Source organism: Octopus sinensis, linkage group LG18, assembly GCF_006345805.1.
Source record: "Octopus sinensis linkage group LG18, ASM634580v1, whole genome shotgun sequence".
Lineage (NCBI taxonomy): Eukaryota > Metazoa > Mollusca > Cephalopoda > Octopoda > Octopodidae > Octopus > Octopus sinensis.
In genome coordinates, this window is record NC_043014.1 from 36,909,471 (window position 1) to 36,936,658 (window position 27,188).

Here is a 27,188-nt window from a genome sequence, read left to right on the forward strand (position 1 = left end):
CGATGAGCTTAATATAATCTCTTGAATTATGCAGGTATCGCAGTTCCAATATTTGAATGCGTGGGTTTCCTCTAGATAGGCTACATTATACACGTTATAAGAATGATCTTATTTCCATTGGTTTTAGGAGCGCATAAAACCGTCGTCCTCTGTCTTGTTGGACCTTGTCAAACCAATGTTAGCATGGAAGATGGACATTAAATAATGATGGTGGATGGTTCCATCTCTTCACATTCCAGTTTCTATATATTTTTTTTTTCTTCAAATTATTTAAACAAATTGAACAGTGAAGGATATTATGCTCAATAATAGTTTCCAATGTAATAAAGCTGCTTTCCCATTTAATTAATCTTGTTCTTATTTAATATGCTTGAATTAGTCATTTAAACAATTAAATTACAACATACAGTGTGGGCCAAAAGTCACGCACCAAAACATTTTGACATTTTATTTATATCACATTATTATTATTATTATTATTATTATTATCATCATCATCATCATCATCTCTTTATCACAGGTTTTATTGGAACTCTTGGAGTCTTGCATGCGTAGCGGGCTTACTACCTGCAACCCACGGTACCATGCTATTCGTTCTTTTCAACTATCTAATACTTCGCTGATTATTCTAGCCGTGCCAAAGAGGCAAACTTCTTGTTACAGTTCTACTGGGCACTCTATTCCAATTTCCTTTATATTCCTCTTGATGCTTTCTGATACTGTTCCCAAGGACCCAGCAATAATTGGCACTATCATCACCTTCTTCATGTTGCATAGCCGGGCTATTTCGTACTTAAGAGGGTTGTATCTACCTATCTATTTATTTATCTATCTATCTTCTCGTCTTCTTTCTTGACTATTCGTGGGTCAAAGGGGCATGCAGCATCAACTATATAGCATACGTGGTGCACCTTGACCACCACCACTAGGTCCGGTCTATTTTGCTCTAGCACCTGATCTGTTTGAATTGGGAAATCCCAGAGGATTTTGCTAGTCTCTGACTCTGCCACTCTCTATAGTCTGTGCACATGCCACGTCTTGCCTCACTCTATCCCTCACTTTTCGCGCGGTTTCCAATGTAATACTTTCGCTACCTGGTCGTTTCGCCACAACTTGTAGTAGTTTTAAGCAAGTGTTAGGGCATTCGTTCGTGATATGGGCAATGGTTTCATCCCCTCCATTGCAGATGCGACACAGTGGAGACACTTGCTCATTCTTAAGGTTGACCGTCCAGTTCGTGGCAGGTGTTGAGCTGGCAGAATCGTTAGCGCGCTAGACGAAATGCTTAGCTACGTCTGAGTTCAAATTCCGCTGAGGTCGACTTTGCCTGTCAGAAAGCCAATTCAGTTGATGTAAGGGACATAACTCTGTGACAAGTTAAAATTTCTAAATTGCCTCCCTTTCTTTCAGCTGGCCTGCTTGGGAGTGAATTACAAAACAGCTACGCATTAGTAAACTTTACGATTTGCAACAGTCAGTTTCCTTTTATCTATATCAATTTGAAAAATATTTCACTCCATTTTCTTTTGGATTGTGTTCACAATACAAAGAAAAACGTCAAACGTTTCATAAAACTACCACTTGGAAGGCTATGGTGAGTCATATCAAAACCTTTTAAAACGTCTAAACCAATACAAGTTTGGGATCTTTTCGGTTTGAACGGCAGTTTTTTCTAGCGATGTCATATGAAATTGTCACCCATAATTATGACCCTAGTATCGATCTATTGCATTTCAATCTGTTTTATGGTTAGTTAGGCTTAGGGGTGGGGGAAGGGTATCTTTTTTTCTTCACAAATGTAAATAAACCCAATCTGTTTCTTAAACGAGGGACATATTCATACGGCACAGAATGTTTTCACCTCAATCGACGTCATTGATTGGTTGAAATTGCAGAAAAAAAAACAACAAATATCTTATAAACTATAAAATTTTCTCAATAAAGCCAAGAGAAAAAGATGTTTTATAAACACATTCTACCAGTATACGAAGTTTAAGAGTGTTTAGTTACGTGGAAATTATTTTAAAAAACTGCCGTTCAAACCGAAAAGACCCAAGTTTGAGAAATGTTTGTCATATAGTAATTACTATAAACCCAGCAGCTCGTTCTTTAACCTTTTTGATAGTCACCCACTTGTTTTAATGAGTTTTATGTCCAAAATTAAACCCATTCATCATTTTATGTAAGAATCTTAATGCTACTTTATGACCTAAACACTGGATTTATATATCGATTTCAAATATTGGCACATGTCCAGCAAACTCGGGGAAGGGGTAAGTCGATTCAATTATATTCATTGCAGACTTCTGACCATTTAAAGGCGGCGAGCTGGCAGAAACGTTAGCATGCCGAGCGTAACGCTTAGCGGTATTTCCTCTGCCGCTACGTTCTGAGTTCAAATTTCGCCGAAGTCAACTTTGCCTTTCATCCTTTCGGGGTCGATAAATTAAGTACCAGTTACATACTGAGGTCGATATAATCGACTTAATCCGTTTGTCTGTCCTCTCTGTGTTTATCCCCTTGTGGGTAGTAAAGAAATAGATATTTCGTCTGAGTTCTGAGTTCAAATTTCGCCGAGGTCGACTTTGCCTTTCACCCTTTCGGGGTCTATAAATCAAGTACCAGTTACGCACAGAGGTCGATGTAATCGACTTAATCCCTTTGTCTGTCCTAGTTTGTCCCCTCTGTGTTTAGCCCCTTGTGGGTAGTAAAGAAATAAGACTTCTGACCATCAAGATACTGCTAAGTATTTTATCCGGCATGCTCACGATTCTGTTTTCTCACCGCCCTATAATGGTTTTATATATCAATTCATAAAAAGGAAATTTTACAAAATTATAATTTTGAAGGTTACCGTAAATCCTCGAGTATAGTCCGCCCTTGAGTATAATATGCAAGGGATTTTTATGGGGCTATAACTCTGAAAATCCTAAAACTTGTGCATAATACGCACCCCTTCTCTAACTTGAGTCAAGGAAGTCTATATAACGTCCTTGGTTTGTAAAACTGTATGCGGTAACGTCTTTTATTATTATTATTGTATATATAACATAATGCAAATGTGTAGTTTTTTTTTTTTTGTACATTTTGCTTGCAGAAAATAAAGAAATAACAGTAATAACGTTTAATAAATGTTGCTTACTGCAAGTTATTGATGATTCTTTTATGACTTCATTGCTTTCAGGCTTAGCTTAAGGTATTTTCGCGCCCAACATCACAAAATGCGCCTGAATAAACATCGCCGGACAGCAAATAGAGACTCGGACATTGTTTAGAAAATATTTTAACCTCGTATATAGTATGCACTAGGGATTTTGACCTTTAAATTTTGGGGGTGAAATGCAGATTATACTCGAGGATTTACTGTAATTAAAATTTATAATTGCATATTCTGACAGCAGCATTCAATCTTCAAATGAGGTGAGATTGGTAAAAAAAAAAGTCAAACTTGCTACCTTCATATCGGGTTTTTTTATTCCTATCCCCAACTACGGTCAATAATGTTAGTTCAAGACCAAAAAAGAAGTACGATCACGAATACAAGCAATCAAAATGGGGATTCCTCCAAAGAGTCACTGGAATAACATTGCTCAACAAGATGTAGAGCTCAGAGATCAGAAAGTCTCTCTCTAGGTCAAGCCTCTATTTCTTTGCATTGAGAGGTCACACGGCTCCAGTGCTACAGACATGTGAGTAGAATGGCGCCAGAATCGCAAGATAGGTTCTTCAAGCCAAGCCAATTAAGAGAGTCACTGGGATAACATTGCTCAACAAGATGTAGAGCTCAGAGATCAGAAAGTCTCTCTCTAGGTCAAGCCTCTATTTCTTTGCATTGAGAGGTCACACGGCTCCAGTGCTACAGACATGTGAGTAGAATGGCGCCAGAATCGCAAGATAGGTTCTTCAAGCCAAGCCAATTAAGAGAGTCACTGGGATAACATTGCTCAACAAGATGTAGAGCTCAGAGATCAGAAAGTCTCTCTCTAGGTCAAGCCTCTATTTCTTTGCATTGAGAGGTCACATGGCTCCAGTGCTACGAACATGTGAGTAGAATGGTGCCAGAATGGCAAGATAGGTTCTTCAAGCCAAGCCAATTAAGAGACCCAGGAATAGATCAAGAAGGAAATGTTTGAATTGATATCCAATAACAGTTGCTCACACTTGGGAATCCAACTAGAAAGTGTAATGACAGCTGCTCCTGATAGAACCATATCAAGGAGATGCATGAGAGAATCTATTCATTTGGCTTCCCAGAAATATTGGCCAGAGATAGATGGATACTCATAAAAGAGTAAACAACTTTTGACAAATGCATTCAGTTATATTCATTGCAGACTTCTGACCATCAAGATTAAAATCTGTCTCACTCTTTTACTTGTTTCAGTCATTTGACTGCGGCCATGCTCGAGCACCTCGACCCTGGGACCCTTATTCTTTTGTAAGCCCAGTACTTATTCTATCGGTCTCTTTTTGCCGAACCGCTAAGTAACGGGGACATAAACACACCAGCATCGGTTGTCAAGCAATGCCTAGGGGGACAAACACACACACACACATATATATATATATATATATATATAGACATAAATACGATGGGCTTCTTTCAGTTTCCGTCTACCAAATCCACTCACAAGGCTTTGGTCGGCCCGAGGCTATAATAGAAGACACTTTCCCAAGGTGCTACGCAGTGGGACTGAACCCGGAACCATGTCATTGGTGAGCAAGCTACTTACCACACAGCCACTCCTGGGCCTATTTAACAATTATTTTGCTGCTATTGACAGATGCCAAACTGGGGAAGTATTTTAGCACTTTGTATTTTTTCATCTTTCCTAATTTCAACCTGAGCGCAGCGGCTATGCTGGGGCACTGCCGATTGCTTTGCTACACACTTTCACTAAACCTCCTCTAATGTGTGGCATTTGGTGAATGAGGGAATTTGAAGAAGCTGCTCTCATTTGCATTCTTGCCTCGAAGTAGGTTCATCCAGAACTCTGGACAGGAGATCTGATTTTATTTTGAAGACACCTACATCCACCCCACGTAGGTGTCTCAGGCTTGAAGCCTAAGCTGTTGCAGTTTCTGGTCCTGTATCCTGATGGCAACATTGGGATTTTTGGTACTATGTAGTGGCACCTCATTCCGCTGTTTATGTAACTGACAATGCCGAAGTTTGGTACAAGTTCTAGGATTTTTCAGATGTATATTACTACGTATCTTTCCCGCCTTTGTTCTTGGCAGTAGGATCTTAACTTTTTCGGTCTCTCCCAGTATCTGACATGTCACACTGAGACGATCTTCTTTGCTGAATCGCCTCGAGTTCCACTGTTAATTTTACAGTTTGGAGATCACAGTTATCCAAACAGATGAGGATGAATGTCTCCAGAGGACCATCATAGTTTCCTGTCCTCTCATTCTGAAAGTTCGAAAGATCTATTCGGCCAACCGTTTGTATTTTATTGCCAACTTAATAACATGCACCTATCAAGATGCATCATTACTTATGCTGATACCCAGGTCACGCACTGATTTTGATTCAGGGATTGTAATCCTTCCTGGGCCAATGTATCCTGTCTATTTTTCATTGAGCAGGACTTGGAATTTTCCAGCATTAAATTGCATGTTATTTTCCCCAACCCACCTGTATATTGCGTCCAACGTCTCCAAGGTTCTGTAATCTGAGAGACATTTTGTATCATCTGCAAAGCTAACGAGGGTGGCTACCTGAGCAGTTAAGAGTATGTCTGGGAGGGTCGCTATGAATAGCAGCAGCCCCAAGACAGTACCCTGTAGAACATCACTCATTATCTGTTGCCTTTAGAGGTGGCCCCGTTGGCCACTACTACCTGGCTTCTATCTTTTAGAAAGTCATGTAACCATTCTCAAGTCTTCCAACTATGCTAAGATTGCACAGCTTGTGACACATCAACCCATGGTCAAATTTGTCAAAGGCTTTTACAAAGTTAAGATATATCACATCCACATTTGTGTTGTTGAGCAGCTGCTTTAAAACCCAGTCATAGTTCAGCAAGAGCTGTGTTAGGTAGCTCCTACCTACTCAAAAACCATGCTAGTCAGCAAATCATTCTCTTCAAGGATTGCAATTAATTTCCTTCAGACTATTCATTCCATGACTTTGCTGATGTGAGAGGTCAATGAGATAGGCCTATAACTTTTAGGATCTGCTCTGCTTCCTCCGTTATGAATAGAGCATGGTTTGCCCAGGGGCTTACTATTTGCAAGCTCTGAAAAAGAAGCTGCAGTGGTTTTGTGAGGACTTGGCCACATGACTTGAGAAGGATTGCCGAGAATCCATCAGGACCAGCAACTGAGTTAGCATCTACATCATTTATTGCCAGTATTACATCTGCTTCTGTAGTGATAAAAAATTCTATACATTTGCTAAGTTATATGTACCATAAGGGTGGGGGTGAAGACACTTTTGAATTGTCCATTCAGTGTTTCACTTATCCTCGAGTGGTCCAACCTTGCAATGCACAGAATTTCAGATATTTCTCAATCTCCAGCAGTGTTGTTTCTAGTGGGGAATTTTCACTGCCATTCAGTTCTCTGTTGAGGCAGCTTGCAATCTTTGTACACACCCTCTTGTAAGAACTTTTCTCACCCTGGGAATCTTGTTTTTAAGTATAGTGGCCTTTCTGTCTGAGACAAAATTATAGTATATGGCCTGCATTATGGACATGTAAGTTTTTAATTTCATGTTGATATCAGGTGTAGAGAGACATTGGGACTAGTCCTGTTTGGTGATCTCTTAAGTGATTTCCAGTTTCCTTTGAAGTACTTCAGATTGTGGTATGTTTGAGAAAAGACAAATGCATCATTTATGTGATGCTGGAAAGTCATAACTCTCAACATGTCTCACACAAGCAAATTTGAATGAAAAGTCTTCTACAAATATCTCAGACGTTCCATAATCCATCAGTGCATTGAATGTATAACAAGAAAGTACTTACTTGGAGAAATACATACATATACCATGATCTGAATTTAGCATATTCTGTACAGAAAAATACATTCATTTTTGTCAGTTCAAAACATTAACAGAAGAAATATATTCAAAGTTAAAATATATAACAAAATTCTTTTATTTATAAAATTCAGTCATTCAATGCCAAATACACAGTGTGTAATATAAAATTTTTATTTACACATGCTGGAGAGAGGAAAAAAATTTAAGGAGCCATTTTAAAGTCCGTGGAATGATAGATCACAAATTATCACTTTGTAGAAGAAAAAGACCTTTATCTAACCCAATACCAAGAACCTAAAAGAGTTAGAATAAATAAAAAGTATACAGTGATTTGCATGAGAGTAATTTTACTATAATTGGGACTTCTCTATCAATTAGCAATCTGATGTGTATAGAAAGGTATAAAAAAAAAAAACACAAAAAAGAACCCAAATATTGTAATAAAAAAATGGAGAGAAAAAATACCTTATGATTAAGAATTGTTAGCAATTAAAAATAATAAATGCTGTAAGCTAACTAATATAAGAAATAGAACACAATAGCAGTAACCACTCATACATGTAGATAAATGCTCATCAAACACAGATTATCCATTATCACATTTTAAATCCCATTCTCTGTCATACAAATGAAAAATCCTTTCAATACCAAAAGCTTTCACTTGACAGTAACAGGGATTAATCCCAGGAATTGACATAAACAAAGACAGATGTCTGCATTTGTGATTCAAAATATGTTGGTTTCAAATATAACATATACATACATACACACACACACACATTATATATATATATATATATATATATATATATATATATACACACACACACACACTTTTTGACAACGGGTGTAACAAATATTGTGTATTGTTATTGAAAAAAATTGTTGGAGAGAGAGATTTAAAAGCAATATACAAATTTAAGAGTATCACCAATGTCTTTTTCCTCTCTTAGATATCATGTCTCATCAGTCACACCTCATGAAGAAAGTGAACAGAACACTGTTTATTTTTGAGGTTTTTTTTTTTCTAAATCAGTAATTCATTGAAATTTTGGTGTATGTGGTTGAGAGAGAGGGAGAGAGAGATAGAGAGACAGACAAGAGAGACAGATAGAGAGACAGGTAAGAGAGACAGACAGAAAGAAAGGTATAGGAAGAACTTACACAAACAAAGAATACACATTGATACATGGTCAGTCAGAAACAATATGAAAGAATTCAAGAGAAATGTATGTTGAATGAAAGAGGGATAATTCCATGGAACAATCCATAAGCAGCAATTTTGGAATAGCTTGACAGCCAACAATTAAACATTATTCAGTTTCAATCTCAACCTTACAATTCTGGTAATATACTTTTTTTTAAATATGCTATTTTGTTTTTATAATTTCTTTTTATTATTTTTTGCATAATGTTCAAGTAGATGTTTCTTGTATGCTTCTTGGTCTGACCAAAGTTCAGCAGCGTAAGAATTCAAAGGACTGTCGTTATTAGGTTCTGCAAAAATAAAAATAAAAATTTTTTAAAAGAAGAGGAGAGAGAGAGATAATTGTTTGATAACAGAACTACTTAATGCAGTATTTCTCAACCATATTTTACCTATGGATCCCTTTGATTCTTATTTTACTCAAATGGACCCTCAAACATTTGATGACTAAAAAAATCCTTTTATGTGTTTAGAATAAAATATTAGGAAATGTATTGAAAAAATATTAAAATCTGTGTATTTTAGAAATATAACCAATTTATTTCACATAAATTTTAAAAAATCTTATAAGGGCTCCTGCTAAGAACCAATGATTAAACATATGTATAAAATTCACTGTTATATACCTCCAAAAATATATAGCCTGAAAAGTACTTTTGTAATCACAGAGAACAGTATTTTTAATTTTAAAAATTTGTACAATTGAGGCTTGAAGTAAAGTAGTAGGGAGTCGTTTTATAACACTTTTAGTAGCCATACTGGAGCTCTACCTTCCACATAGGGAAGATTATATCAATCCCAATATTTGTGCAGCACAACGGTATTGTAAAAAAGGCCTAGCCCCTTGTGGGTAGTAAAGAAATAGGTATTTCCTCTGTCGTTATGCTCTATCCATTTGTCCTCTGTGTTTAGCCCCTTTGTGGGTAGTAAAGAAATAGGTATTTCGTCTGTCGTTACGTTCTATCCATTTGTCTGTCCTTGTTTGTCCTCTCTGTGTTTAGCTCCTTGTGAGTAGTAAAGAAATAGGTATTGTAAAAAAGGGGGAAATAACTTTTCTTAAGCCAAAGTCTTATTTTTGCCTTATTTCATTTTATAAGGTTAGTCGGATACACGTCACTCGAACTGTAACACTATAAACAATACAAGCAGAATGAATATTTTACAGTATCCAGATGTTGGAGCTTCACTATTCTAAGTTTAAATTCCCACTATGGTCCATTCTGCTTTTTGCCATAACCTCGTGGCCTATGCCAGGAGTGTAACCAGCCCATTTATGCGAACCTTTCCTTCATTGGACACTAAACTCTGCTTGCGAAGACTGTTGAGGCAAGTGAAATCGAAATCAAATTCGATGATTGGCATCCGTGCTAGTGGAGCACTAAGAGTACCGTCCAAGCGTGATCGTTGCCAGAGCAACAAATTGGCTTCCATGCCAGTGGCACGTAAAAAGCACCATTCAAGCGTGATCATTACTTGCATCACTTTATTGGCACTTGTGCTGGAGGCACATGAAAAAACATTCGATTTCAGTCCCACTAGATGCAACCTTCGGCAAATATCTTCTATTATAGCCTCATGACAACAGCTAAACTGGAAGACAGTGAAGATAGGTGCTTCTGCCATCATACAGAGGAAGTTTATTAAGGTGGTACTCATGGAATTGGTTCCCTGTCATATCTGACAGTAGACCATGACCAATCATTTACACAGAGACGCTGTGCAAGAGGGGGTGTAACAAGAAGCAGGGCTTCAAGAAATTCAAATTACCCTAAGACTGGTGACCTGCTCTGAATGTTTGAATTATTAAACTCTACTTAAAACATCAAGAACCAATTGGTAGCATTTGGATGGATTAGTTCTAATCACCAGCAGTCAAGATGTCGCTAAAGTAACAGAACCATCTAGATTGAATGAGAAAGGACAGTTGAACATTGGTGAAAATGCGTTTCAAAAAAGAAGAAAAATACAAAATTGCAATAAGGAAGAAAGATATTTTTCTCTTTGCATATTGAACGGCTATATGAACTTTGTGCTGTAATCTTGGAGTTGTAGATTTGGAAGCTTGTGCTAATGTAATATTTCTTAGAAAAGGTTCAGTTTTAAGATGCTGGACCTTTGATTTTTGAATGAAAAAAAAAGGGTTGGCGACCACGTTATGTTAGACAAGAGACATACGAAAGGACAAACAGCACAGAATTTACTAAAATCTAATTATCCAATTTAAAAAGTAATGGCTCAGGGTTGTTGGAACAAACTTGAAATTTTGGAACTCTGATTTAGACTACAGGGGGGAAAACAAAGCAAAACCCAAAAAAGTATAAAAAAAAAAAAAAGGAAATTGCAGCACCAGAGAAATACCTAAGGATGTGGAAATATGAGAATATCAACTACTACTTCATTCATTTTTAACACCCATATTTTCATCCTGGAATGGGTTTGTCATAAATTATTGAATGTTTTTGTTTTTCTTTACAGCTGAAAGCCTTTTCTGTCACTAAATCTTAACCACTTTTCAAGTCAAGTTAATCTTACTTCACTGGCCTTTGAAACTGCAAAGCTTAAAAACAACTTGTTGACAAGGAAAATGACAGCAACATCATCACCCATAACAGAGTTATTTTTTCAATAAGCACAAAGGCGCAGGAGTGGCTGTTTGGTAAGTAGCTTGCTAACCAGCCACATGGTTCCGGGTTCAGTCCCACTGCATGGCATCTTGGGCAAGTGTCTTCTACTATAGCCGGGCTGACCAATGCCTTGTGAGTGGATTTGGTAGACGGAAACTGAAAGAAGCCTGTCGTATATATGTATATATATATGTGTGTGGGTGTGTGTGTGTGTGTTTGTCCCCTAGCATTGCTTGACAACCGATGCTGGTGTGTTTATGTCCCCGTTACTTAGCGGTTCGGCAAAAGAGACCGATAGAATAAGTACTGGGCTTACAAAGAATAAGTCCGGGGGTCGATTTGCTCGACTAAAGGCGGTGCTCCAGCATGGCCGCAGTCAAATGACAGAAACAAGTAAAAGAGTAAAATGCAAACTCATACAAACATCATAATTTCTATGCCCACCGTTTATACTAACAGGGGTTGGCTGTGCAACAAAATTTGACACAAAGGATGACCACTATAACCACTTATGAGGACACAGTAGACAACACTTGCCCAAGATGCTGTGCAGTAGGACTGAACCTTAAACCACACAGTCAGGGATCAAACTTCTAAAACCACACAAGCGTGTCGGCAGTGGATCTCGGTAATTCACAACTCTAGATACTCTTAATCTCTGTAGGTAATGGTACTATATACGTAAGGTGGCAAAACCAGAAGAAATTATGAACATCCTCGTTAGGCACGGGAGTGGTTCTGTGTTAAGAAGCTTGCTTCCCGGCCACATAGTTCCAGGTTAAGTCCCACTACATGGCACCTTCAGCAAGTGCCTCAGGCCAATCACAATCTTATGAGTGGATTTGGTACACAGAAACTGAAAGGAACCTATCGTGTGCGTGTATGTGTGCGCACGTGTTTGTTCCAACGACCAACAGACAACCAGTGTTGGTGAGTTTACATCCCCATAACTTGTCAGTTCAGCAAAAGAGACCAATACAATAAGTACCAGGTTTAAGGAAAAAAAAAAGATAAATACTGGGGGGTCGATTCATTCAACTAAAATTCTCCAAAACGGTACTTCAGAACAGCTGCACTAACAAGTAAAAGATCATATTTATGAGATTGTATACTAAATTTGGTTTTTTGCATGAGGTGATGAGTAAAGATGAGATTCAGTTATGACTGTTCACATGTTTAAATAAGACAAGTTGTAGAATTACATGATGATAAGTTACCTCCAAGTAAGCTTTGAATTGACAGAAGAATAGTTCGCACATCATATAACGCTGACCATTTCTCCTTCAGTATATCCAAACAGATATTACCACGTTCATCAACATTTGGATGGAAACACCCGGTATCAAACTTAACTGATGGTGCCTGATATGGGTAACCGCTTGGAAATTGCAACACTAATTTAAACCGTAATCCATCATAGACCTGGAAAAAGTTATGAGATATAAAAGAGAAAAATTGTATCAGTATCAGGACAGCAATAAAACATCTCCAACCAGTCAACATTATGACAATAGTTGGATCTTTTCAGTTTGAACGGCAGTTTTTTACATAATTTCTAGGCAACTAAAAAATTTTAAACTTCGTATACTGGTAGAATGTGTTTATAAAACATCTTTTTCTCTTGGCTTTATTGAGAAAATTCTATAGTTTGTAAGATATTTTCTTCAATTTCAACCAATCAGTGACGTATTTGAGGTGAAAACATTGTGCCGTATGAATATGTCCCTTGTTTAAGAAACAGATTGGGTTTATTTACATTTCTGAAGAAAAAAGATACCCCCCCCCCAACCCTAAAACAGATTGAAATGCAATAGATCGATACTAGGTTCATAATTATGGGTGACAATTTCATATGACACCGCTAGAAAAAACTTGCCGTTCAAACCGAAAAGATCCCAATAGTTAATTAGGAATCAAACCGTACTAAGTTGAGTTTCCTTCTACTTTCTTTTTTCTTTTTTTTAATTCATAAAAATATAATTTAATTTGTGAAAACATTTTCCTTCAACCCTTTAGCATTTAAACCAGCCAAATCCAGACTAAACACTGCCTGTTTTATGTTGAAATTAGCTCAATCTGACCTCTCATACTTACTCTACAACGTCATTTTAAAAATAAACAATCACATTATTGAAATCTCAAAGCTACAAGATAATGTATGACTAATACAAAATAATGTGACAAAATAAGCGTTACATTTGACAGAGTAACCTGAATGCTAAAGGGTTAAAATTATAATTTGGAGCAAGAATACATTTGTATGTATTTTTATTTGGCAGCTTCCTGCTAAGTAGTACTCATTTCTTAAAGTACACTTTCTCGGTTATTGTGGGTAGGTTGTTTTGGACAATATCAATTGCTTTTGCCGATAGAAGTCCCAACTGTGAATTAAGAATACAACTTAGTACGAGGTCAGCAAGTGCCATGACTGAATTAAGACTACAAGTTAGTGCCAGATTATTTCCAAACACGTAGTCTAATAATGAAAGATTGTTTAACAATGTTTAGTAATTTCCTAAACTTCCACCCTCCTCAGATCAATATTTTTGAAGAATTCTAAGGTAACATGCTGGCAGAATTGTTAGCATGCCTCACAAGAAGCTTAACAGAATTCCGTCTGTCTTTACATTCTGATTTCAAATTCCACCAAGGTCAACTTTGCCTGTCATCCTTTCAGAAATAAAATAAGTACCAGTTGGGCACTGGGGTCATACTCCCTCCCCAAGAATTGCCGTGACAAAATTTGAAATCAATATATTGAAGAAGTCTACATCCGACACTTTTCAGACATGGCCCATTCAACGCTAGTTACTCCTTTTGTATCAAATTCCCATCCTGTTTCACTCAGTTTTTACCTAGAGCAGTGCTTTTCAAACTTTTTGCTGGAGTGGAACCCCAAGAAAACATTCCACTGGCTCGAGGAGCCCCTAATTTAAAAGTCTTATGCACACATATCTGCACAGGAGAATTAAAAATTACTGCCGATTTTAGCAGTTTTGTAACTTCTTGAGGAACCCCTAGACTGTACTGGCGGAACCCTTGTTGAAAACCACTGACCTAGAGAGATATTCCTCCATATCAACAGCTTACACCATTTGTTTGTATTAATTACACTATTTTTGTTTGACCACTTGGTATATATCTAACAAAACCATTTCTTGAATATGAGACGTTTTGGCACTGCCTATTTGGCATAGTTAAATCAACACCGACTTATTTGACATCAGCTGTATTAATGTTTCTCTCATTCTCTCCCTCTGTTATATGTGTAAGCCTCTAGCTATGTTTGTAAGTATGTGTATTGTTTCTCTCCCTCCCCCTATTTGTATATTTTTGCAAGCTCCCATTTATATGTGTGTACATGTTTGCCTGCAGTGGCAAAGCATATAGTTGCCAAGACAAGTTGACTATCCAGTCAGCTGTGCCAAATTGTCAGCGTCCAGACAGCTGTACCCATTCATTTCATTCTACTATTTCCTCATGTTAATGGGATTTAGCAGTCCTTGCTTCCACAAATCCAACATATAACTGGGATAAGCCATTTTGAGTTTTGAATTCCTGATCTTCAACAGAGTTTAAAATAGTTTTTTTATTGACATACAAAAAAGTGATGGTATACAAAAATGCAATCTAATATACCAGATAGAAAACAATTTTTTTCCTTGTTCAAAATTATTCCCAGTATTGCCCCAGACATGTCTGCCACTACTTTACCTAGCCAATCTACAAGAGAGCTGCTGATATGTTATACTGGTGGTGTAGCAGTTACCTCAATAAAAATTCATGGTTGCAATTTGAGTTGAAGTTATTCTGCCACTTTCTTAGGGTTGTTCCATAGTTCCAGTATACTGAGATTAATAGGATTATGCTATCCTCACAATTACATTGATAAACCAGAACTGTTGATGCATTTTGTTCAGTAAATCTAACTTATCACCGGGTGGGAAAAAATACAATGCAGAAATTTATTATTTGAGAGGGAAAAATTTAGCTAAACTGAAGCAAAGTCCAATAAAAATGTGGCAAGAACTAATTAGTGTCCATATCTGACCTTTTTGTTTCAGTCATTGGACAGCAGCCATGCTGGAGCATGCTTTGAAGGGTTTAGTCAAACAAATCAACCCCAGTGCTTATTCTAAGTTTGGCCCTTTTCCCAAACTGCCAAGTCACAGCGATGTAAACAAACCAACAATGGTTGTCAGGTGACTAACTGGCAGGAGGCAAAGACACACAAATATATACAATGGGCCTGCACATAGTTTCTGTCTACCAAATTCATTTACAAGGCATTAGTTGGTCCAGGGCTATAGTAAAAGACACTTGCCCAAAGTGCTCACTGCACAGTGGAACTGAACCGAAAGCCATGTGGTTAGAAAGCGAGTTTCTTAACTACACGGTAATACTTGCACCTGCATATATATTTCACAGATGACAAGAAATAGGACACTGATACTATACATCTCAGACTTTTCTAGTTTATTCCAGCATGGAAAAACACAGGACAAAAATGAATGACACTGAATATTTCAATTACCGTTCCAGGAGCACCTTCTATTGTTCCAATCCATTTGAAGACGTTATCTCCATCAGGAAATGCCGATACTCGATTATCACCAGAAGACTGCAATGATAGAAATTTGAAAGCAATTAAAGGAAGTAAGAGCAAGCTATTGTTAGCTTGAAACAATATTTTGACAATCTAATACACACACACATACACAAACATATACATAATATTAAACAGTTATATATCTTATTTCTTTATTGCCCACAAGGGGCTAAACATAGAGGGGACAAACAAGGACAGACAAAGGGATTAAGTTGATCAGATCAACCTCAGTGCGTAACTGGTACTTAATTTATCGACCCCGAAAGGATGAAAGGCAAAGATGACCTCAGAGGAATTTGAACTCAGAACGTAGAGACAGACGAAATACAGCTAAGCATTTCGCCTGGCATTCTAATATTTCTGCCAGCTCGCCGCCTTCTATATATATCTGTAGGAAAGAAACTACAAAGTTACCATCTTCACATACAAAGTAGTTATTACAAGTAAAATATTAAGAATTTGAAGTTTGTTTATATAAACTGTTTTTAGCCCTGTCACTCTCCCCTATGGAATTAAAGCAACCATAACCCTATGTAAATAAGCATAATCACAGAGAGAACAGAAATAAAAGGTTCAATTTAAATGCTACTGATCCTTCAGGAGCAAGCTAAATGCAGCCTAAGAATGTAGTTAAGTCTCTGGTAACAGCAGTAGATAGAAAGTAACAAACACTGACATATAAATATATACAATAAAGTATGTGTTAATTCTGTTTCTAATAATTCAGTTCCTATATATTCTAATATCTTTCACAATATTTTTTCTTTACATTTTGATGCAGGGTGGATGCTAAATGTCCATGGTAATTAGAGATCCCTTCCCTGTAGTAGAATTGTTTGAAATCCGTAAAAGTTGGCACCTTTGAAAGAAAATGTAGAGAGGAAGAGATTTTCAGGCAAAGTGCATGGGATGAGGTTTTGGCTCAAGACACAGTAAGAGAAGAGTGGAGGATGCAATAGGAGTGACTGTTCTTAAATTGTATATAACGTAGGAGTGGCTGTGTGGTAAGTAGCTTGCTAACCAACCACATGGTTGCGGGTTCAGTCCCACTGCGTGGCATCTTGGGCAAGTGTCTTCTGCTATAGCCCCGGGCCGACCAATGCCTTGTGAGTGGATTTGGTAGACGGAAACTGAAAGAAGCCTGTCGTATATATGTATATATATGTGTGTGTGTGTGTGTCTCCCTAGCATTGCTTGACAACCAATGCTGGTGTGTTTATGTCCCCTTCACTTAGCGGTTCGGCAAAAGAGACCAATAGAATAAGTACTGAGCTTACAAAGAATAAGTCCCGGGGTCGATTTGCTCGACTATAGGAGGTGCTCCAGCATGGCCGCAGTCAAATGACTGAAACAAGTAAAAGAAAAGAAAGAAAGTACCATTTCAAAAGGAACAGGATATACAGTATCTGACTGCATATCTCAGACTATGTTGTGAACCAACAACTTTACACCTGCAGACTACGGTGGTTTGGTTACGTTGTGGTGACCCATGACAAACTCATCTGGAAGGCAACAGCACCAGATCCTTCCCTGGGTTGGCATACGCAAAGAAGTGGTCAGCTGAAGACACGGCTCACAAAAGTCAAAGTAGATATGAAGCTCATTTCTGACCCTGGAGTCTTTGGCATTTGCCGCTGTTACTTGGGAACGGCTTCAACACGCTGCAGAATCAGCCACTAACAGATGTGTTTAAACCGCTTTGACCCATGATGTGGTGAAACTAAATAGGAGCCAGCTTAACCCCTCCCAGGTGAATGCCATTACAAGACAAGAGGATATACAGTTTGGAGGAGAAAGTAACAGACAACTACCATTCTTTGTGCACAGTATGCACTTTTTTCCTCGTGGCACGTAAAAGGCACCATCCGAACATGGCCGATGCCAGCGCCGCCTTGACTGGCTTCCGTGCTGGTGGCACGTTAAAAGCACCAACCAAACGTGGCCGATGCCAGTGCCGCTTTGACTGGCTTCTGTGCCAGTGGCACATTAAAAGCATCAACCAAACGTGGCCGATGCCAGCGCCGCTTTGACTGGCTTCCATGCCGGTGGCATGTTAAAAGCACCAACCGATCGTGGCCGCTGCCAGACTCCCCTGGCACATAAAAAGCACCCACTACACTCGCAGTGTGGTTGGCGTTAGGAAGGGCATCCAGCCGTAGAAACACTGTCAGATCAGACTGGAGCCTGGTGCAGCCTCCTGGCTTCCCAGACCCCGGTCGAACCATCCAACCGGTGCTAGCACGGAAAACAGATGTTAAACGATGATGATGATGATACTCACTAAGAACTATTCAAACAAACAGGAATGCAACTTACCAGAAGTACCATCAGTTCTTGCTGTAGTCTGTGGGGTAAGAAAGAAAGAAGGAAGTTATTATGAAAATAGTTATTCTAACATTAAAATGTTCTTTTCTGTCATTAACCCATTAGCATTCCAATTACTGTCAAATGTATGCTCATTTGTTGTTGCATTATCTCACAGCTTCCAGATTTTGAAAATGCACTTATTTTTAGAATGACATTGTATAGTAGGTGTGAGAGGCCTGATCTGGCTGGATTGAACATTTGGGCCTAATATGGCCAGTTTAAATGCCAAAAGGTTAAGCAAACTCCACTGTTGCAAAAACAAAGCGCCATAGAGAAACATGTAGTCAATTGAATCAACCTCTTACATCCAATCAACTAGTTCTTTATTAAATGAAAGGGAAAAGTTGGCATTTGATCTAAAAAAAATTGAAAAAAAAAAAATTTTTAATGACTAAGTTATAACCGTCCAACCTTGTGTTCTACAAAATCCTTTTCCTAATATATGCCCCAAGAATATTTTAGCATTTGTTACATTAGAATAAAGTTACTTTACTTCAGAAATATAGATATTATATACAACTGCATAGTGAAACAAAGAGAAAGCAAGATTAGTAGAAAGAATCAACAGCTATTTCAGTGGTATGCAAGTATCCAAATTTACCAAAATTCTTTAACCTATACTTCACTAGCACAGACAAATAAAAACATAAAAGGATTTATAAAAACAAAAAACAAAAAAAAAAAAGACTATTTTCATATCACAGGTGAACTGCCAGTTTGAAGGTATATAACTGAAGCAGAATACTTTTCATTTGCAATCTCATAGTAACAGATGAACCAATACAACGATTACCAAACACATTGTGGCTTCAATCACCTATATATATATATTTTTTGTACATTTTTTTCTTGTGCTTGTGAACAGGTGCAATTGTGTGGTAAGTCAAAGGAAGAATTAAGAATCACTGCTCCAGACGAAAGGGAATTTAGTGGTGAGCTGGCAGAATCGTTAGCATGCCGGGCGAAATGCTTACCGGTATTTCGTCTGCCACTACGTTCTGAGTTCAAATTCTGCCGAGGTTGACTTTGCCTTTCATCCTTCCAGGGTCGATAAATTAAGTACCAGTTATGCACTGGGGTCGATATAATAGACTTAATCTGTTTGTCTGTCCTTGTTTGTCCTCTCTGTGTTTAGCCCCTTGTGAATAGTAAAGAAATAGGTATTTCTTCTGCCGCTACGTTCTGAGTTCAAATTCCACCGAGGTCGACTTTGCCTTTCATCCTTTCAGGGTCAATTAAGTAAGTACTAGTGGGCAGTAAAGAAATAAGGAGCCTGCTACCCAGAGTTCAGTCCTACTGCATAGCACCTTGGGCAAGTGTTTTCTAATGTAGCTTCAGGCCATCCAAAACCTTGACTGGATTTGATTAGACAAACGCTGAAAGAAACCCATCATATATATATGTGTGTGTTTGCATCCCTGTAACTTGGTTTGGCCAAAAAAAAAAAAAAAAAAGACCGATAGAATTAGTACCAGGCTTAAAAAAGAAGTGATGCGATCGATTCATTTTACTAAAACTTCAAGGCAGTGCCCCAGCATGGCCAGAGTCTAATGACTGAAACAAGTAAATGATAAAAGATATATCTACATCTACATTAAAACTCAGGGAGCAAATCTAAGAATGAAGTTTACTCTCTCTTTTACTCGTTTCAGTCATTTGACAGCGGCCATGCTGGAGCACTGCCTTTAGTCGAGCAACTCGACCCTGGGACTTATTCTTTGTAAGCCTAGTACTTATTCTATCAGTCTCTTTTGCCGAACCTTTGACACTGATTTTACTCTAGGTTTAAATATTTACTTTCATTTCTCCTATATCTATTTCTTTATTACCCACAAGGGGCTAAACACAGAAGGGACAAACAAGGACAGACATAGGTATTAAGTCGATTACATCGACCCCAGTGCGTAACTGGTACTTAATTTATCGACCCCGAAAGGATGAAAGGCAAAGTCGACCTCGGCGGAATTTGAACTCACAACGTTGTGACAGACTGCTAAGCATTTCGCCCGGCGCGCTAACGTTTCTGCCAGCACGCTGAACCAAAATATTAAACTATGGCTACTATTCAACAGACTGACATCTGGTGTAAGTTTAACCCCTGGAAGCAAAGCTTGGTAAATTTTCACCGTTAACCCCAAGACGGGTGTAATCGTTGATCGGTAGACTTTCGGAATAACTATCAACTACCTCAAAGAGAAAGGAACTGGTAGTTGTTTTTCCTGGGAAGGTATTTTTGCTGAAAAGACATTTTTAAAAAAACCTTTTGCCCTTCCCCCACTTCCACCAAATTCCTATATTTTTGTGGTAACCCTAATCCCCTAATGAGTGTACACTGTAGAAACATCGTTACGAAGATGCATCGGGACACCCGTATTTTAGTGCCAAATTTTAACTTGTTACTCTCGTCTCTGGGAGGGGTAAAAAAAAATATCATTCCATCTGTTTTTGCATAGATGAAAGGGAGTTTTAGATAAAAACTTCCAGCTGAATGGGGGCATGAGTCAAGGGAAGAACTAAGAATCACTGCTCCAGATGAAAGGAAATTTAGTGGTGACCTAATCCTCCATCAAGGACCGATGGTTATTTGTTGTCTGGGTTTTTCTTACATTGTAGTAATGTTTTCTGTCTTCTTAAAGTACACCAAACCGTCTTAGAAAAAGAATACGTTAGAAAATTTGGTCCCGAGTTGCCTGAACATCGGAAAAAGACGGGATGGTCACAAGCGAAAACCTTTGATATAGGTCAGCCCGATTAACAATTAAAAAGGTTAAATAAGGAAGTGAACATTTCATTGATTTGTTATACAACTACCACGTTTATGTGTTTTCGTGTAATCTTTTGTTAAACTACAGAACAAAGCAATTCCAATGCAAGGAATTTGATCTAAAGCCAAAAAAAAAAGCCCCTACTCTACAGTTACAAGAAAATTTGTAGGAAAGCGAGTCTACAAACAATAAATGACATTTAAAATGTGTGGTTGTGTTCCAGAATGATCAACGCACAAGGGATGGTTACTCGAGATTAAAACCAGAGATCACCTCCTGCCAGTTAAAATCCGAAGTAATAAATTCTTCTTTGAAAATGATGCGAGAAGAAAATTAATGGCCAAGAGATAACGAAACGATAAACCAGGAATTAATTTCAGCGATATTTCGAACTATTGGCCGGATTACTTCCGAAAATCTCACAGATAGTCGAATACAGGATGTAACGAAGCAAAAAAAAAATCGTTTTTAATAGGGCTACCTATATAACGGTTAAATTCTTCAGATGAATCCGAGCTCACCTCCACGACGACGATGACGACTCAACAAGTCAATGAACTCACACATACAGTAATAATTATTGTACAACAGTCACAATAGTTACTAATCGAGTGACTAACAAGCTTGGAAATAACTCAAAAACTATTCTGTATGAGTGTATCTCTTCCATTACGAGAGGGAAGATTCAAGAAGAGAGAGAGAGAGAGAGAGATAAAAACGGAAGAAATAAATTTTGAGTAACAGTATTTGAAAATATAATACGGGGTAGGAGTAAAAAAAAAATAACACCAACGTATTTTCACAGTTGTTAGTCGATTTAGCTAAGCAGTAAAACCAATGGTTAAGTTAGTAAATTTGAATTTGTAACGAATTGGTTAATGGTAGAATGTTTTAGACAATTAACTGGACAACCTAAGTTTAAAAAAAAAAATTTTAATTCTACCATTGTTACTAATTTAAAATTAAGCTTATATGTATACACACACACACATTTATACATATATATATATATGTATACATATATATATATATATATGTATATATATATACGGTAAAAAGAATTTTCAAAATTATATATAGTAGAAACATAAGTAAACACATAAATACCTTTTGGTAACAGAATGGTTGTCTTTGGCAGTTGTGCTGTTAGGTTCTTTCCTTGTGGTACTAGCAGCAGGATCTCTATTCTGGGAGGCCATCGAGCGCGAAATTTGATAAAAACAGAAAAGGAATTAAGTTAGGGAAGACTAGAACGGTCAAATACTTTGAATGTATTTTGTAACTGATGAGATCAATCAATAATTTGTGATGAAAAAGAATGTTTAACTTTTAAGACTACAATCACACTCTGCCTGGACAAGTTTGAAAATTATGCTTGTAAAACGATTTAACCAATCAAAGGCGAATCAAATCAAAATTAACCAATCAGTAACGGGTTTAAATAAGTTTGTTAGTTTGCACCAATCAAAATGAATGTAATTTTATTGTGTTCATATAGATTTCACTTCCGGTACAAACACATGTCAAGGGTGATTCTATGGCGTGTGGTCGCTTTACTGTTTTGCCTTTACTCCGAAAAAGTCAATTAATTTTGGAGAATTATAAAAATGACCAATTTTCCTTTCTCAGCAGTAAGTGGGTTTTTTTTTTCTTTCCGTTTACTTAACTCAGTATATTTTTTATGATATAATTTTGTAATAAAAAGTTTCTGAATTCATAATTGCGTAACATAAAGTATTTCCTCCTTTTAATTTATTACATATGCCATCGCATCTCAAGTTTATGTAATTTCTCTCGTGACTTTGTAACATACATACTTGATGCTCTAATTTATTTTTGTATAGTCTTTTACTTGCCGGTTAATTATTTCGAAATAACAATCTTTTCCCCCTTTGTTTGCAATGGACTTTCATCCATTGAATAAATAATAAAAAAAAAGAATTTGTCCTATAATAAAAACAACAGATGGTGATCCTTCGCTACTGGTACACGACATCATTCACCCACACAACTTTCCGGCATTGCCCAACCTTCCTTCATAACAGCTAAAGAGGGTGTCCTCATACCGAACTCTAAGAATCCAGTACTGAAGGATCGCCCTTCAGATTGTTAGCTGTTGAAAATAATGTAATAAAGACATATTAGTAAAATATCTGGATCTGAAAAGTACGCATCAAAATTAATCATAGGGAAATCGGGTTCTTACATTCTTATTAAAATTTAATTTAAAAACCTTCAGTAAAATGTTGAGGTCATAAGTAGTAAATGGAAATTAAAGATTTATTTTTATTTATTTAAGGGTGAACATTTTAACAATCATTGAAAGCGAATAATACTTTGTTTTGTCTGCATATTTGATTATACACTCGGTCGACTAAGGCAGCTACTTTAATTATACCACTTTTTTAAAGGCTGAATGTCCTTACCTTTTGAATAGTTGACAAGTTCATCTAGTCTCTATCGTTCAGAATGTTATAGAACTTATGTCGAAATTAGAGGAAAGTGACGTAACTGATATTAGGGGTAAAATGTACTTTTATGTCAAAACTGGAGATGGCGTATTTTAATTAGAAATTGTGTGTTGTAATTATTTACATTTCCTGTTAGTGATAGATATGTGGGTATACTGTATTACATTAGGTAAAGGCAGATACAAAGAAAAAGCAGCACTAACACTCAAATTATGTCACTTCATCCCCTGTATGTTTGTGCGTTGGGTAGTTCTCCGGTATTCTCGATCTATTGCGTACTTTGTTTTTCTCGGTGTCTGTAAACAACCTTCGAATTTTCCAAAAGGTTTGACCCCATGTCGCTTGTGATATTCCCGTATTTTCGTTACTCCTCTTGATTTCCATCTCGGTTGCCACATTTCGTAACCAGCCGGTTGCATTCTTCGTTCCGCCATAATGTCTTGGAGCCTTCACGACCATACTCTGTTCAAGGTTTCATCGTTTTAGGATATGATCTTGAGAAAATTCTTTTGAGATTTTGGCGAAAGTAAAGAATACGTACACCCTATGTTTAGTGTTAGGGTTTGGGATAGGGTTAGGGTTACGCAGAAAACAAATGGTGTACGTATTCTTTACCTTCGCCGAGATTTTCTTCAAACACATTTAGTGAAAAATATTCAGTATTTCTTTTGTTGGTGTCTAGTAATATTCATCAACCAGATTTTGTATATTCGCTAAAATACTACTGTCGCCTTTTCGATTTTGCATTTAACATAGGTTTCAAGGGGCTAATGCAGTTTCGCACCTCACCTTCAAAAGTGCTTTTTTTGAAAAATTTTCGGATCTTTTCCAGATTTCAACACAATTTCTGGTTAACTAAACACTTTAAAAATAATGTTTTCTTAAGACACATTCTACCACTATACGAAGTTTAAAAGTGTTTAGTTAACTGGAAATTGTGTTGAAATCTGGCCTTCAAAAGGAAAAGATCCAAATTTTCTTCGTATTCCTAGGTTTTATAGATGTAAGTGATTACAAATATGCAAAAAAAAAAATAATAATAATAATTTTACCCCCCCTCTCAACCTTTATCATTCGGTCGCTTTTATGTCCGTGTTCACATGCCAGTATAAGTTGCACAAATACATATGACTGCCCTTCTTGTTAACTTTTACCTACTTTGCAAGTGAGGGACTTTTTAATCCACTTGCTGTTCGAAAGCATAAATTTGTTGGCTTTCATGTGAAGATATAGAATGAAAACATTCACACACACACATATAAATTTGTGTGTGTGTGTGTGTGTGTATGTATATATATAAAAATACAAAATGGGACAAGAACGCAAAACATTCAAATAGACGATACGAAAACGGACGGGTCATTCGAAGCCTCTAATCCTCAGTCAAGAACTGGATCATCCTCGCAATTTCGGCTGAATACCAAAGCAGACTTAGCTAATGCTGGTGCCACACAAGGAGCACCCAGTTCACTTTTTAAAGCCATAAAAAGTACCTACTCCACTCTGTAAAGTCGTTGGCAAAAAGAAAGGCATCAAGCTGTACAACCTATACCAAAGCAAACCTTGCTGGTGTTGGTACCTCATAAAAAGCACCCAATCCACTCTGTAAAGTGGTTGGCATTAGGAAGGGCATCAAACTGTAAAAACCATAGCAAAGCAGACCTTGCCAGCACTGGCAAGGTCACACAAAAAATGCCCAGTCCACTCTGTAAAGTAGTTGATGTTAGGAAGAGTACCCAGCTGTAAAGATCATGCCAGATTAGACAGTGGAGCTTGGCATATTCCTTTTTGTGCTTGTTGCCCCACAATCCCCACTTGATTTGCAACTGGTGTTGGTTTGTTTATGTCCCCATGACTGAGCAGTTCAGCAAGAGACAGATAGAATGAATACCACACTTTAATAAAATAAGTACTGCAGTCAATTTGTTCAACATGTTCGCAGTCAAACGAATGAAATAAGTAAGACATAAGATACATGAAAATAAAACCCTTACCCTTGATGCCATGCAGTTCAATAAAACTTAAGACCTCCTGATTACAAAGCAAACTCCAAGTCCACCACAGTCATACTTGTTTGTATGTGTGTTGTAACTATTACTTTTCTTTTTTTTTTTGTTTCAGTCATTTTGACTGTGGCCATGCTGGAGCACCGCCTTTAATTGAGCAACTCGATCCCGGGGCTTATTCTTTGTAAGCCCAGTACTTATTCTATTGGTCTCTTTTGCCGAACCGCTAAGTGACAGGGACATAAACACACCAGCATCGGTTGTCAAGCAATGCTAGGGGCACAAACACAGACACACAAACATACACGCACACACACACACACATATATATCTACATATATACGACAGGCTTCTTTCAGTTTCCGTCTACCAAATCCACTCACAAGGCTTTGGTCGGCCCGAGGCTATAGTAGAAGACACTTGCCCAAGGTGCCACGCAGTGGGATTGAACCCGGAACCATGTGGCTGGTAAACAAGCTACTTACCACACAGCCACTCTTGCATAACATTATCTAAGCAAAATGGTAATATCTTATTTTCATTCTCTCTAAACAAGACATCCTGCAGCTCTACACTTTCAAAAGCCAGTAGAATTAAAATGTCTTGAAAAACAGGTGAAGTTTGACAATAGGAAGGGTTTCCTGCTGTAAAATACTGCCTTCACACTTCAGAATTCAGATTACTCTGTTAAATGTAATGCATATTTATTCACATTGTACTGAATTAGTCTTGCATTATCTTGTAGCTTCAAAACTTCAATGATGTGATTGTTTATTTTTCAAATAACAGTGTAGGGTAGATGGCTTGGACTCGATATGGCTTGTTTAAATGTTAAGCATCTGTCTCATCCTTACCTGAATGGAAAAACAGACAGAAAATCAAATCTGGAATGTAAATAGATATAACTGGGTGAGCTTGATATGGATAATGTTCTGTTTCAGCTCTAATTGTTGAATAGAATGCATGTCTGTGTGTGTGTGTGTCAGTGTACCTGTTGTATTTGAGTTTAAAATGTAGGTTTTATTTCACTAATATGCAGAGTAGAAGCAGCAAACCTACTGAGATGGTACAAGCATTTTTTTATTTTTTATTTTTACTTGTTTTAGTCATTTGACTGTGGCCATGCTGGAGCACCACCTTTAGTCAAGCAAATCGACCCCGGGACTTATTCTTTGTAAGCCCAGTACTTATTCTATCGGTCTCTTTTGCCGAACCACTAAGTTACGGGGACATAAACACACCAGCATTAGTTGTCAAGCGATGTTGGGGGGACAAACACACACAGAAACATATACACACACATACATACATTTATATGTATATATATATGTATGTGTATGTCTGTGTTTGTCCCTCTAGCATTGCTTGACAACCGATGCTGGTGTGTTTACGTCCCCGTCACTTAGCGGCTCGGCAAAAGAGACCGATAGAATAAGTACTGGGCTTACAAAGAATAAGTCCCTGGGTCGATTTGCTCGACTAAAGGCGGTGCTCCAGCATGGCCGCAGTCAAATGACTGAAGCAAGTAAAAGAGTATACGTATGTGTTTGTGTTTCCCCCACTTGCTACTTCTCAACCAGTGTTGGTTTGTTCACATCCACATAGCTTGATGGTTTAGCAAAAGAGACTAATAAAATAAATACCAGACAAAAAAAAATGAAAGTTCTAGGGGCATGATTTGTTTGATTAAAAAACCCTTCAAGGAAGTGCCCCAGCATGGCCACCAGTCAGTGACTGAAACAAGTAAAAAATAAAAGATGTCCGTGCTTGTGCTTGTTGCCCCACAATCCCCGCTTGATTTGCAACTGGTGTTGGTTTATTTATGTCCCCATAACTGAGCAGTTCAGCAAGAGACTGATAGAATGAATACCACACTTTAATAAAATAAGTACTGCAGTCAATTTGTTCAACATGTCCACAGTCAATTTGTTCAGCATGTCCACAGTCAAACGAATGAAGTAAGACATAAGATACATGAAAATAAATTTTAGTGACTATCAAGGTGAAAGACAAATGAAAATGTACTCTTATTTTAGGATATTGACTGTCTTAGTAGTAAGTAAAAAGGTCAATGAATTGACAATTACAGGTTGTCTGCCAGCCATTGAAAAGAACAACAAAAGCAAAATGTATCATATAAATTGTTTA

General features: G+C 37.5%; 2 protein-coding genes across 2 annotated transcripts in view; one reads left to right on the top strand and one right to left on the bottom strand.

The window, feature by feature from the left end:
• Positions 1-7,956: 7,956 nt before the first annotated feature.
• LOC115221287 (ubiquitin-conjugating enzyme E2 C) lies at positions 7,957-21,962 on the bottom strand. Its single transcript, XM_029791436.2, has 5 exons — positions 21,671-21,962; positions 17,748-17,775; positions 15,357-15,443; positions 12,040-12,244; positions 7,957-8,488 (listed from the first exon to the last, which is right to left on the bottom strand). The coding sequence occupies exons 1-5, from the start codon at positions 21,760-21,762 to the stop codon at positions 8,373-8,375; spliced, it is 528 nt and encodes a 175-aa protein (XP_029647296.1). The 5' UTR covers positions 21,763-21,962; the 3' UTR covers positions 7,957-8,372.
• The window catches only part of LOC115221286 (coiled-coil domain-containing protein 90B, mitochondrial), a 33,738-nt gene continuing 26,547 nt past the window's right edge, over positions 19,998-27,188 (top strand). Inside the window, exons 1-2 of the mRNA XM_029791435.2 lie at positions 19,998-20,025; positions 22,062-22,194. Of these exons, the coding sequence (XP_029647295.1) occupies positions 22,101-22,194 (94 nt within the window). The 5' untranslated portion in view covers positions 19,998-20,025; positions 22,062-22,100. The remainder of the gene's footprint in view (positions 20,026-22,061; positions 22,195-27,188) is intronic.

Bases quoted from the DNA above. Each gene is read 5' to 3' on its own strand.
- LOC115221287 (XM_029791436.2), bottom strand. From the start codon at position 21,762: ATGGCCTCCCAGAATAGAGATCCTGCTGCTAGTACCACAAGGAAAGAA. The intron at 17,776-21,670 runs GTATTTATGTGT...CTTACCCCACAG, and splicing joins AACCATTCTGTTACCAAAAG to ACTACAGCAAGAACTGATGG. The intron at 12,245-15,356 runs GTAATTGAAATA...AACTTTTTCCAG, and splicing joins TAGAAGGTGCTCCTGGAACG to GTCTATGATGGATTACGGTT.